The sequence below is a fragment of the Leptosomus discolor genome, chromosome 7 (genome assembly GCF_034619465.1).
Source record: "Leptosomus discolor isolate bLepDis1 chromosome 7, bLepDis1.hap2, whole genome shotgun sequence".
Taxonomy (NCBI): Eukaryota; Metazoa; Chordata; class Aves; order Leptosomiformes; family Leptosomidae; genus Leptosomus; species Leptosomus discolor.
Genome location: NC_141397.1, coordinates 41,300,087 through 41,312,606, shown reverse-complemented (window position 1 = coordinate 41,312,606; position 12,520 = coordinate 41,300,087). Strand labels below are relative to the sequence as shown.

General features: G+C 45.2%; 1 protein-coding gene across 1 annotated transcript in view; it reads left to right on the top strand.

The window, feature by feature from the left end:
• GPC1 (glypican 1) overlaps positions 1–12,520 on the top strand; it is a 212,499-nt gene that overhangs the window by 180,357 nt on the left and 19,622 nt on the right. Inside the window, exon 3 of the mRNA XM_086468113.1 lies at positions 5,677–6,068. Within this exon, the coding sequence (XP_086324239.1) occupies positions 5,677–6,068 (392 nt within the window). The remainder of the gene's footprint in view (positions 1–5,676; positions 6,069–12,520) is intronic.

Genomic DNA, 12,520 nt, shown 5'->3' with positions numbered 1-12,520 from the left:
CAGGATGTGACCTGGATGAAGCTGCTTCCATTTGCTCGTGCCCTGCCTGAGCTAATCACTCTAATCACCCTTTGGGAGCCAGGGCAGACCCAGCAGTGGTGGACCAAGTGAGAGTTAATAAATCCAAATGGGCCCACTGGATGGTTATTTTTAACTTCTTCTAGAAATAGTGGGACAGCTGTATTATCAGAGGTTTCCAACCACCCAGGTTACCTAAGGGTCCCCCACCCACCATGGCTACAGATAATGGTGTGCTTCCTCTAGAATAAATAATTGCTTCTACCTGAAATCAAAAAGGACAGATGCCTGAACTGTGGTTCAGCAAGTTGTTTTATCCCGAGGCCCTGCATATCCTTAATCTATGTCTAAATATGTTAAAAGGTTGGATATTAGTAGGCAGGGAGTGTTAAGGAGAAGATACAGTGTTAGTTGGAGATACCTGCACTAAGCATACAAGTGGTGCAGGCTGAGATCGTGCCAAGGACCAGGGCAGTTAGTGCATCCCTCTTGACAAACTCCACTTCTTGGTGCCTTAGTGCCGCAAAATGGGGATTTAAATTCCCTGCCAGGTCAGTCATTCATTACAAACACATTTAGACTTAGTTACTAATTAATTTTCCCTAGATAATGTAGGTATGTTTTTTTCTCAGTGTGTGAAATCTAGAAGAACTCTTAGAGAACCAGCCAGAAACGAGTTGATTGTAATTGACAGTCTTTCACTTAGGTGAGAAGTAAGAGTTCATCAACTCTTAATTAGCTTGAACTTTTTCAAGAGGCATTTCCAATTTTTTGACAGGAAGATACACATCTTGTTTCTCCTGTAGCAATACAAAGAAAGTCATTTTACCTTGAATTGACAAATTGGGCTGTGTTTGTTGGTGTTTTCTTCCTCTTGATGGTGAGTGCCAAGCTGCATGTTGTACCCGGATTGCTGAGCGATTTATTCAGTTAGTGTTGCTTTTCACAGAGAAAAGAACACTTATTATACAGGAAAGAGAGTTTGAGCTCAGTTTAATTAAATTGTGAATGGGTAGCCAGCAGTGCTTGGTGTGATACATTAAGATACAGAGCAGCTTTTAGATATCAGCATCAGAGAAACTGTATTTTGTGTCTGTTGTAGGTGAGTGCCATTTCTGTTCATTGCACAGGTAGGAAGCTGTGACAACAGAAAAATGATTATAACCTGAGATTAGTCAGACCTGAAAAAGTATCCTGCCACATTAAATTGTATGCCTGGGAGTTATCTTCTTGGCTTCTGAGCCCAGGAGTGAGCCCCTTCAGGAGATGTCACAGGGGGAGGTGATGACCATGCAGCAAGAAATGGTGATGCTGCAGCAGGATCAGCCCTGACTCAGCTCACAGCAGTGCCAGAGCAGGCTGGCTGGGAGCTTGAGGCTGCGGCTTGCCCCACTATGATCTCCTTAGCCCAGGCTCATGTGAGATGCTAGGGCAGGAGAGAAATGCTGGATGAGAAGCTCCCGAATAATAAATCATCCTCTTGCAGGCTCTCACCTGTTGGTGGAGTAGGCAAAGTTTCCTAGAAGTGGGTGCACACAACTGCTATTCTGGGGATGGAGCCATGGCTGTAAGAGGGGATACTTGAGCACTTTGCAGAAGCAGAACGGTCTGCATAGGAGCCGATGAATCAGGATTACCAGGATGGGTGCTATGGATGTGCCAGTAACACTTGCCAAGTTTTAATTACTTGTTGTACAATTATTCAGTGTAGGTGAGGCCTTTTGGTAAAAGGAAAACTCTCGCCTGTGTTAGCACCCTGCAGTTCATAGCAATAATTTTGTCACAAGAAAAAATTGCTGTGATGACTGAACTGTTTGAGTGCAGGGAGACACAGACCCAAAGGAGTCTCTTGGGCTGGGATGAGAGGCCTCAGGCTTTGCAGAAAGCTTGTCCTACCTTGTGAGAGGAGCTTCTCTGGCAGCTGGGGAACGGGAGTAGGATCTGGAACCCAGGGAGAGGGCAGGGGTTGAATTGCACCTTGAGACTCCACAGGAGAGGCCTTGATAAGCTATGTTAGGACAGCACGTGCTGCAGGTATCTCTTCTTATTAGACTGAGGTCCTTTAGGAAGGGACTTGCTGATGGGATCAGCTTTTGACTTTTTTCATATTAGGAACCTCCCATTACAAGGTAATTTTATAGGTGGTTTAGGTGCCCTGACAGCCCCCTGGCAGCACACTTACACTGATGTCGGTAGGAAGAAATCCAGTTTTAATAGAGAAGATGGAGAAACACATGCTGATCGGTCATTTGGGAGACAGGGATCCCAGTACAAATGTTTGGAGATGCAAACTGCCAACAAGGTCAGGTTGAGTAAGAATTAAATTTCTTCCAAAAGTGCACTTGAAAACCAGTTTTTATTCAACATTTTAGATAACATATTTTTATTTTCTGCATAAGTGATTAAATCAAACTTTTGCTAAGACCTAGTTTGCTCACAATCTTTTAAAAGCACTTAAATCAAATATTAAACTATTAAGCAGTACCTGATTGTGACTGAAGGAAGCCAGGCTACAGCCTGGCTACAGCTCAGTATCAATGTATTAAAATACTACAAGAAGTTTCAGCATTAGCAGCCTGTGGTGCAGATGCACAGTGTGTTTTCACTTGCTCAATCTGCTTGTTGAGTTTTAGCTTCATTCAAATCTGAGAAGTCAATTATTAATGTGGGAAAGCTTGTATGGCCCTTCCGGTCTGTGAATATAAACAAGACCCACAGAAAGGAGGTTTACTAGTTCTAAAATTTTAGAGGTCTTTAATTGTAGTCAGTGCCGTTCCCTCAAAAAATACTTTGTTTGATAAAGCTTTGTACATGCAATATGCATTTTTCGAAGCATTTCTTTCTTTTCTGATATGCCTAGCACAGTGAAGTTAATTTATATACCTAAATACATGCTGTTTGATTTTAATTGAATATGTTTCCCTCCAACTGGATTTTGTCATACATCAACAAAAAAAAATAGTAATTTAGATTTAAAGAATAATGTAATCAAGTTTGCTTCAAAAAGGCCCTAAAAAATACAAATGTAATTGAAATGAGTAGTATTATTTACATTATTACCTCTCACTGACTTAAATTATTATTAAAGCTGCTTATGTAAATCAACAAATTGAATCAGGCCGGTCGTGCTATGACATAGTTCCCTACTGTGCAGTCTCAGGGAGCCTTAAGGTAGCTTGCAGTCAAGAGGAAGGCGATACCTAAAGATGTTAGTAAGAAAGGAGTTGAATCTGTTGTCTTTACCCTGCTGTAAGTAACAAGACAGTTCCATTTCTGTCACTTCTATGACCACTGAACCTAGGGCATAAAACCATTTAGTTGTTTAAACCTAAACAAAAGCAGGATCCAAATCCAAATAAGCAATTGGGATGAGAACCTCAAGTGTGATAATGTTGGCCTCAGTTCAAAAACACTTGAGTACAACCCTCTCTTTAAATACATAAGACATGCCTGTTCCTGTTGCAGCACTTGAGAGTCTATGGGTGTAATGGGTCTGCGTGGCAAGGTTTTGGTAGCGGGGGGGTTACAGGGGTGGCTTCTGTACAAAGCTGCTAGAAGTTTCCCCTATGTCAGATATAGCCAATGCCAGCCGGCTTTAAGACGGACCCGCTGCTGGCCAAGGCCAAGCCAATCAGCGACAGCGTTTTTCACCTCTGTGATAACGTATTTAAGAGAGTGAAAAAGTTCTTGCGCAGCAGTAATTGCAGTGAGTGAGAGGAGTGAGAATATGTGAGAGAAACATCCTGCAGACACCAAGGTCAGTGCAGAAGGAAGGGGAGGAGATGCTCCAGGCGCCGGAGCAGCGATTCCTCTGCGGCCTGTGGTGAAGACCATGGTGAGGCAGGCTGTCCCCCTGCAGCCCATGGGCGGTGAAGCAGATGACTGCCTACACCCTGTGGAGGACCCCCACGCCGGAGTAGGTGGATACCTGAAGGAAGCTGTGAACCCGTGGGAAGCCTGCACTGGAGCAGGCTCCTGGCAGGACCTGTGGCCAGTGGAGAGAGAGAAGCCCACACTGGAGCAAGTTTCCTGCTAGAGACCCCATGAGGGGGGCTCACGCTGGAGCAGTCGGTTCCTGAAGGACTGCACACCATGGAGGAGACCCACACTGGAGCAGTTCATGAAGGACTGAACCCGTGGGAAGACTCACGCTGGAGAAGTCATGGAGGACTTTCTCCCGTGAAGGGGACCCCACGTTGGAGCAGGGGAAATGCGTGAGGAATCCTCCCCCTGAGGAGGAAGGAGCAGCACAAAACAACAGAATGATGAACTGACCCTAAACCCCATCCCCTGTTTTCCCCCTTGTGCCGCTGGGGGGGAGGAGGGAGGAAAATCGGGATCAAAGTTGCACCTGGGAAAGGAGGGAGGGGTGGGGGGAAGGTGTTTTAAGATTTGATTTTATTTCTCATTACTCCTCTCTGAGTTAATTGGTAATAAATCACATTTTCCTTTCAGTTGAGTCTGTTTTGCCTGTGACGGTAAATGCTGAGTGATCTCCCTGTCCTTATCTCAACCCCACAAGCCTGTTGTTATTTTCCTCTCCTCTCTCCTGTCCAGTTAAGGAGGGGGAGTGATAGAGTGGTTTTGGTGGGCACCTGGCATTTTGGCCAGGGTCAACACACCACAACGGGGCTGTGCCACAGAGCCAGGCTGGCTGCAACGGCAAGAGCTGATGTGGACGTCTCTGTGGAGGGTTGGCACTGTCGCTGGTGGCAGCCCAGCTCCACCTCACCAGGGCCTTGGAAATAACGTGTTGGAAAAGTGAGGCAGGAAAGAAAGGGGGCTCAAACAAGTTGCAGCAATCTCTGCAAAGGCAACTTCAAGTTGTGCAGTGGATCACAGTGTTTTTGTGTTGGTGGCGGCAACAGCTAGTCAGAGTAAAGCTATATCCTCTTCAAGTAAATGTGCTGCCCCAAAGAAGAGCTCGTGCCTGCAGGGACCTTCTCTTGGACCACTGTGCTTTGTGCTTCAGACATGTATGTGGTAGTGCTGGGTTCCCCAAATTATCAGTGCCTCAGCCAGCAATGGTAGCCTTCCAAGAAAAAAGGAAACTTGGAAGTAGCAGTTGGTGGGAGGGGAAGTTCTGTTTGAAAATTGAGGAAGTTGCATCTTCTCCAGAAGAACCTTCACTTTTGTGTGATGGTAAGAGCAGGTGATGCTGAAGGAATTCCAACCTTTCGCATGATGAAATGGAAGACTTCAGGTTATCTTCTAGATGAAATCTTTATCTTACTTCATGCTGGTATGGATGCTAATACTGATACACTAGTCTGACTCTCGTAAGGTGTTGGCTGACAATTGTGGCATTATAGTGTATGTAAGCAATGCCAGTTGATGCATTCAATAAAGAAAACCTGTGAGTAACACTATGGCACCTTACATGCTCAGAGAAGAACCTCAATTTTGGTTCTAGGTGAGGCTGCCGGAAGAGACAGAGAGACCCAGACCATGGTGCACTGGCACTGAAGGGGTTCCTCCTTCAAAACTCTCAGCTAAGGTTGAACACTGAGAGTGTTGGTAAGGTCAGTTGGAGGAAAAACTCTGTTAGGTCCCTTCTTTTTTCTCAGGGCATTTGGTTGTGCTGCCAAACGGCACAGCCTGTTTGGTTCCTGCTTGTCCAACTGTTGCATCACCTTCTCCTTTTTCTTCTCTCTTCAGGTTATTTCCAGGATTTGTTGAACAAGTCAGAAAAGGCCCTTTATGATGCTTTTCCAAGCATGTATGGAGAATTGTACACTCAAAACACGAAGGTCTTCAAGGACTTGTACAGTGAGCTACGCCGCTATTACCGGGGCTCCAACATCAATTTGGAAGAGGCCCTCAATGAGTTCTGGACACGCTTGCTGGAGCGGCTTTTCAAGCTGATGAATCCCCAATACCATATCACAGATGAGTACCTGGACTGCATGGTTAAACATGCGGAGCAGCACAAACCCTTTGGGGAAGTTCCCAGGGACCTGAAGGTGAAGGCAACCCGAGCCTTCATCGCAGCACGCTCCTACGCACAGGGCTTTCTTGTGGGCAGTGATGTCGTCAAAAAGGTGTCTCAGGTATGTTGGGGTTCTTCCTTCTCTATCCTCAGATTGGCAGGAGCCAGTCAACTACTGCTGTTGGGGAGAGGGGAGGGTATTTTCCCTTATGTTTTTATTACAAAGTAAGAAGATATTTTTCAGTTTTATAAAACAAACCTTCCCTTCACCCATCAGTGGAAGGGAGCAGCAAGCCTGGACTTCTGCAGCGCAGGAGAAGCAAGGTGTAACTCACCACAAATCAGTCTTTACCTCATTAACCTGTGCAGCAGAGTGTCAAGGAGATGTCGGTTTCCCAGGCTGTAAAGCTGTTCTGTTGCTCGTGCTTCCCTGACAGGGAAATGGTGTGCCTCTAAATCACGCTGCCTTATTTTCCTCCTTGATGGCAATATGATGTAGGATGCACAGAGCTGACTTACCATAAGTGTGCTGGGGATACACTCAGAGAGATGCGTTTCAGCAGTCAGTGATGGGATTGCTGTGTCTGTTTATGTAGCCATGTATATTTGTACATCTTCTGTGTACAGAGAGGGTGAGTTTGTAAAGTGCGTTAGGATCTTCAGGGATGAAAGGTGCTATATAAATGTAAATTAACATGACTGAATCCAAGGTTTCAGGAGGAAGGAAATTGTCTGTATTCTTTACTGCAGAAGCAGCCTTTTGGAGCCAGAAGAAGGTGGTTGTCCTAAAACAAGATATTCAGGCTTTTCACACAGGTAGCAAGGAGAAAATCCATACTAAAAAAATTCCTTCATACTGCATGTGGAGATGGCAATCAGCAGGTGTGAGAATCAGGGCATGATTAAACTGTGAATGTAAACATATGAAATCACAATTAAATTCCTCGGAAGGTAATGTGTGGTAATGCGTAGCAGAGGGCAGTAGTATTTGATGCAGCAAATCCAGACTTTCGTCTCAGGAAGAAACATTAATGTGGTAACAGTGACAAATGCTTTAATTTATCGATGTGGGACTATAAAACTGTTCAGCTACCCAAAAAGCCTTTGTGCATCTCATTAACATCACACTCTCCTGACACTTAAGACAGATAGAAGAGGACAATGATGTAATTTCAAGGAGACCAAAGTAAAATATTTTTCATAAATCCTCTGAATGGCAGAGATTTCCAGCTTGATGTGCGTGGTTCTGCCTGTAGCTGAGTTTGATGGGTAATGCAGGCTAGCAGGGCAACTGCAGTCACAGTGTCAGTGGAAGGGAAGGACCTGAGAAACCAACATGCAGCATATTTTCCTCCCACTTTCATGTGGGCTTCTGACCCGTTGGATTTTGACTCTGGTCCCCCCTTTCTGAATTCTCCATCTTCTCTTGGCATCGCTTATCAAATGGGATGTGGGGTACACGACCAGTCACAGATCCTCCTCTTGCCTCTGCCTCCCCTCAACCCTTTGCTCCAGGATGAAGGGTCTTCTAAGGAGGGTCCCAGCCATTCCTCTCTCTCACAAGAGCCCTCTCTTGGGGTTGCAATTAACCCAGCATGTTGCTGTCATAGCACTATCTGCATGAACTGAGTCAGGAAACCTCAGCAAAACCTCCTTGAGAGCTGATTTTGTAATAAAGGACAAAACTGGCCCATTTCCCCTGTCTTCAGGAACGGGTTTAGTACTTTAGGCAAGAGGGGGTGAGAATGCTAAGGTGGGAAATCCATTTTATGGGTGCCGTGGTAGGCCTCAGCTGTGTCTAAAATAAAAGGCCTGGTTTACACACTTTACCAGATGTGGATTTACACTAGTGCCAAACAGATGTGAAGTGCTGAACTTGATCTGCAACTGGTGCTTTGGTTTTAGTCATTTTTCATGTTGCTTTATACTTAACGATGTTAGGAGAAAGCGTATAAGACTTTTATTAAGATCAGAGACTGGTATTCGACTTTCCTGTCAGCTGGTAGCATCAGTCTTTAAAAATAACTCTTTGAGCTGAAGTTTCGTACAGAGTAGCAGTGAGTGTTTTCGTCCGGAAGTCTGAGAAAGCCTGTTTAAATGGACAGTTAGAAATAAATTACCTAGCTTTCGGCTTCTGAAAAATTAGATTACTTTGATTTTATTTATTTGCAAATCCCAGAAAAGCTACTGATTTCTATTAAAACTGTCCTGGTTTCGACTTCTCAGGCACTTCCAGTTCAGTGTTAGTCACCTGCATCCTATCACTGTTTCAGGTCCTTGTGCAGAGTTTGCATTACTGGGCATTCTAGAGAAAGACTGGTGCTGTTTCTTAAAATGGGACAGAGCCTGACCTGACTGACCTACAGGCGGCGATTTCATGAGATTTCTTTAACTCCTGCTGCCTCTCTGCTCTGCCCAAGGGGCGTTTCTTCCCCAGCCCCTGGCTGTCCGCTTTGGGCAGCACTTGTCCCGTGGCTGGTGGGTGCGCAGGGTTAGGAATGGGAGCAGTGTGCTGGGAGCAGGCGCTCTGCGTCCTGCTGGGGATAAAAAGTTTGAGGGCAGCTGCGGAGAAGATGGCAAACCCGTTTTTCATCTTTACTGCCATCCTAGCTTTTAAGGCAAAGTCACCCTGACAGACTGCAGGCTCTGACACCAAGATCTAAAGCTTTTGATGCTGCAGTTCCTGCCACCAACCTGGCCCCATTCTGACAGCAGCGGAAGTGCTGCCATCTGCACGGCAGCTGTGGGAGGGGGCCGGGGGGGGCTGGGGCACACGCGTGGCTGATGTGGCTCTTCACAGTCCGGGCAGAGTGGCAGGGCTGGGGATGGATGTGCAGGTGGGTGCCCTGCCCTGGTACAGAGTTAGAGGATACCAATGTGCCATGTGTGGGTGGGGGGATTTGGGGCAGCATCTCTGTGTTCACATTCAAGTTGTGTGTTTCTGTAGCTATTCTTTCAGCCCGAATTGCAGGTTTTCATTTAAGTTGCGTAATGCCAAGCGCGTTTTTCATCATCTGTGTGAAGTAGCAGCTACCAAAACAGCAGCAGCCACAAAATCCCTAGTGAGTGGCATTCAGAGAAGGGGCTCCCCCATGGACGCACATCATGCTGTGTGCCAGGGCAAGAGAGAAGAAATATCCCCATTTTGTTTAGGATCCTTTTCTTTGGTTGTGAGATTGGCAGCTGCCCAAAAATAGCATTTGCTGCAACTCCGAGCTTCATGTGAACAGGTGAAGGCCTTGTGCTGGGACACTGCCTGACAGCTCCTGCTCAGAGATCTACACTTGGTGCGAGCAATTGCCGTGTTCGGCAATGAGAGCAAGAATGCGCTCCTGTGAAATACATGGTGTAGGTGAATTGAAATACTGGGGGGAGGGGAAAGCAAAACTGAGATGGTAAAAATGGCAAGGGCTGAGAGATAACCCCTTATAAAATGAAAGCAAAAAATCCTCGGAGAGAAGCAGCATGATAAACAGGAATATCCAGGCTGGTTTTGTTCATTGCTCACATTACGATACTGCTCAGGCGTCTAAGTCTTAGGTCAGGACTGTGGCACAAAGTGCTGTGCGGACAGATAGGAGGAGTGATCCTGTCTGCACAGGGCACCCAAAAAGGGCAGTGAGACTGTGCACAGGTCTCTGCTGGCCTCCTGCATCTCCGCAGCATGCCCATGCTGCGCCAATGGATGGGAGGAAGAGCTGCCCTGTGCACATCAAAAAATATCCAGAGTCCTCAGATTCCCTTCAGAACCTGACAATCTTTGAATCTCGAGTGAGAGCACAGAAAAAGTAAAGAAATAATGTTCCATTTCCAAAGGCAGGGAGAGGAGGTGTTTTTAAATTAATTTTGCTCATCAGACAGAAAGTGAGTTATTAGGATAGTCTTTCTTTTGCTGGATCTTTATTGCTTCTTGCTCCTGAATTTTGAGTTTCCCCATGGTAGTAGGGATTGATGTGAAGCAACACCAGCTACATAAGCAAGAAACACTTACTTAAATAATCAATTTCAATAGTTGCTTGCATTTCCTTTTCTCAGTAGATGTTCTTAAGGCTGATTCTCACTTGAGTTTGAAATAAAATGTGATTATTTTCTTTACTAATTGTAAGTTTTTTCACTAAATCCTGTATTTCATTTTACCAATGAAGGTCATCTATCAGTAGATGATGATTTTTATTGAAGCAATTGCTTCTTTATGGAAGCAATACTGTGTCTCACAATACATTATTACTGCCTTTTTTTAAAAAACTTTTATGTTAGTATAAGCTAAATGGCAGCTTTCCTCTTTACCATATGAGTAATTTTTAAACACATGGTGGGTCAAGCTGCATTTGGATGGGAACTGAATTCCGATTTAAAAGGCCTAAAAATAGCATTTTTATGAACTTTTTTAAGAGTTAAGTGGATGTGCTGGACACATATGGAAAATAATGTTTATCTAAACATGCTTTACATTTCCAACAAGTCAATAATACAACAAAGACAGTGTGGTCATTCCTGGTCCTCATGTCCTTTAAGATTGTAGCCATTTCTCATAACCCACTTTTTTCCATAGCTTGGAAGGACATAGTTGACTTCTGTCTTTCAGCTTCCAGTTGCTTTTAGGGTAAAGTAGGCATAAAATTGATCTGACTGAATAAAATGAAGAATTTTTTTTTTTCACACGCTTATGAAATCACTGTGCTAAAACAGCTCAAATACAGTGAACTCCTGTCCCATGTGCTCGGTGACACGTCTCCATCCTTTCAGTGCCTCATCTTTATTCAGAGCATCAGCAGCAAGTACATACAATGATAAATAACATTTATTTCATTTAAAGGATTTCACTTTTGTAATAAAAGTAAGCATTTGTCTAAATTGGCCTCCTCTTAACCCTGAAAAGACAATATTAGTGTTTGTATGTAGATGATATGAGAATGTTGTTCCATGGCACTGGTGAGTGGCAATATCCTCATATCACCGTATTTATTTCCTTTTCACTGGATGTTATCTCACCTCTTGCTTTGGAACTGTTCGGTTTTTGCACAATAGAGGTGTGTGTTCTTGCGTTATGATGATGACCCGACAGCAGTATGCCATTGTGCAGAGGCTAGCTTTGTCCCAAGGAGCCATAAGGTGCCACAGTAAATTATCTCTCCATCTGGGAGAAGCTCTCGTCTGGGACCTGCTTCCACCAAAGGAAGTGGCATTTTCCTTCAAGGAGATTATGTTTGCTTGCATGCGATTTAATAAGCCTCCCACCTTCAGATGGCAGCTACCTGTACCTATAAACAGCTCTGTTTGGTAAGATAGCATTCATCCAGGAGTTCAGCCTCAGGTCTGGCATCCCCTTTAAAAAAATGAGGGGAGGTAATGCGAGACAGAGTCCTGCGGGATCTCTGTGTGGGACACAAGAAGCAGGGAACAGCAGGTCCCAGGGGTGCTGCCGGGATGGAGGCAGGATGCAGCTCACAACAGCCAGGTACAAAGAGCAACTGCTGGAGCATGCTGGTTTTTTTCTTTTTTTTCCCTACTGTCACTGGAAACCACCGATGGGGCTTTCTGAAAATAAGCTGATCAGTGCCGGTGCTAAGTTTGTGCTGCTGCAGGCCCAGCAGCAATTCATAGAGTGGAAAACAGCACAAGCACCCCTCGCAGGTCTGGCTGTGTTCAGGAGGAGGAGGACTGTAGTCCCAGAAGTTGAGAAGCCTGTGGTACTTCAGACACCCCTACCTGTGAACACAATCTTGGACTAGAGGCTGAAGTAAGCTCTTGCACCTTCAAGGACTAGTTCCTGCAGGGTCTCCTGCACTCACTGCCTCCTGCCCATGCATAGCCTCTGGCACAGCTGCGAGGCCTGCCCCACAGCTGGGCACCGCGAGGCCCACGAGTGCAGAGGGCCGGGATGTGCCCTTCCTTGCCGAGGTCAGTGTCACCTCTGCTGAAGTGTCTCATTTTTTCTTGGCAAGCTGTCTCTGGGCAGCTTGTACATGGGATTGCATGGTTTAAAACATTTTAGATCTAAGCCCCAGTCAGCCCCATTCCCTTTGCAAACCCAGAAGCTTAATATCCCTTTCCCCAAGCTGGCCATGCTCCCCAAGTCACCAGCGTGCCATCAGCTGCCTTCTTGCTTTAAACAACTTGGTACAGCAACTCCTGCAGCCCACACACCCCCCTTGCAGCACACTGCTCTTTTCCAGCACTGCTGCATGTAAAGCTAGGGAGAGAGTTTTGCAGTAATGTTGGAATTTGTTTGGATAGATTCAAACTGAGCTGGATGGGGAGCATGCAGTCTTGAACATGTCCTTATGTATTTCACATATTGCTTTCCAGTATTTCTATCTGTTATTATGTTTAAATTAAAACACTTCAGGGATAAAAACCCATAGGTGTTCTGAATATAATAGAAATAATGCAGGCAAGCAGATAAATGTCTCCTATATTTACCTGGTGGTTAAAAGTCAATTGAATCTAGTTTTCAAAGGCTTGAAAATTGCACCAGCTGGAAATAACTGCATCAGATGACTAGAACAGGGAGTGTGTTGAATAGACAGGTGGTGGCTTGCAGTACTTTCCTCTGGAGGGAGAGGAGCATGA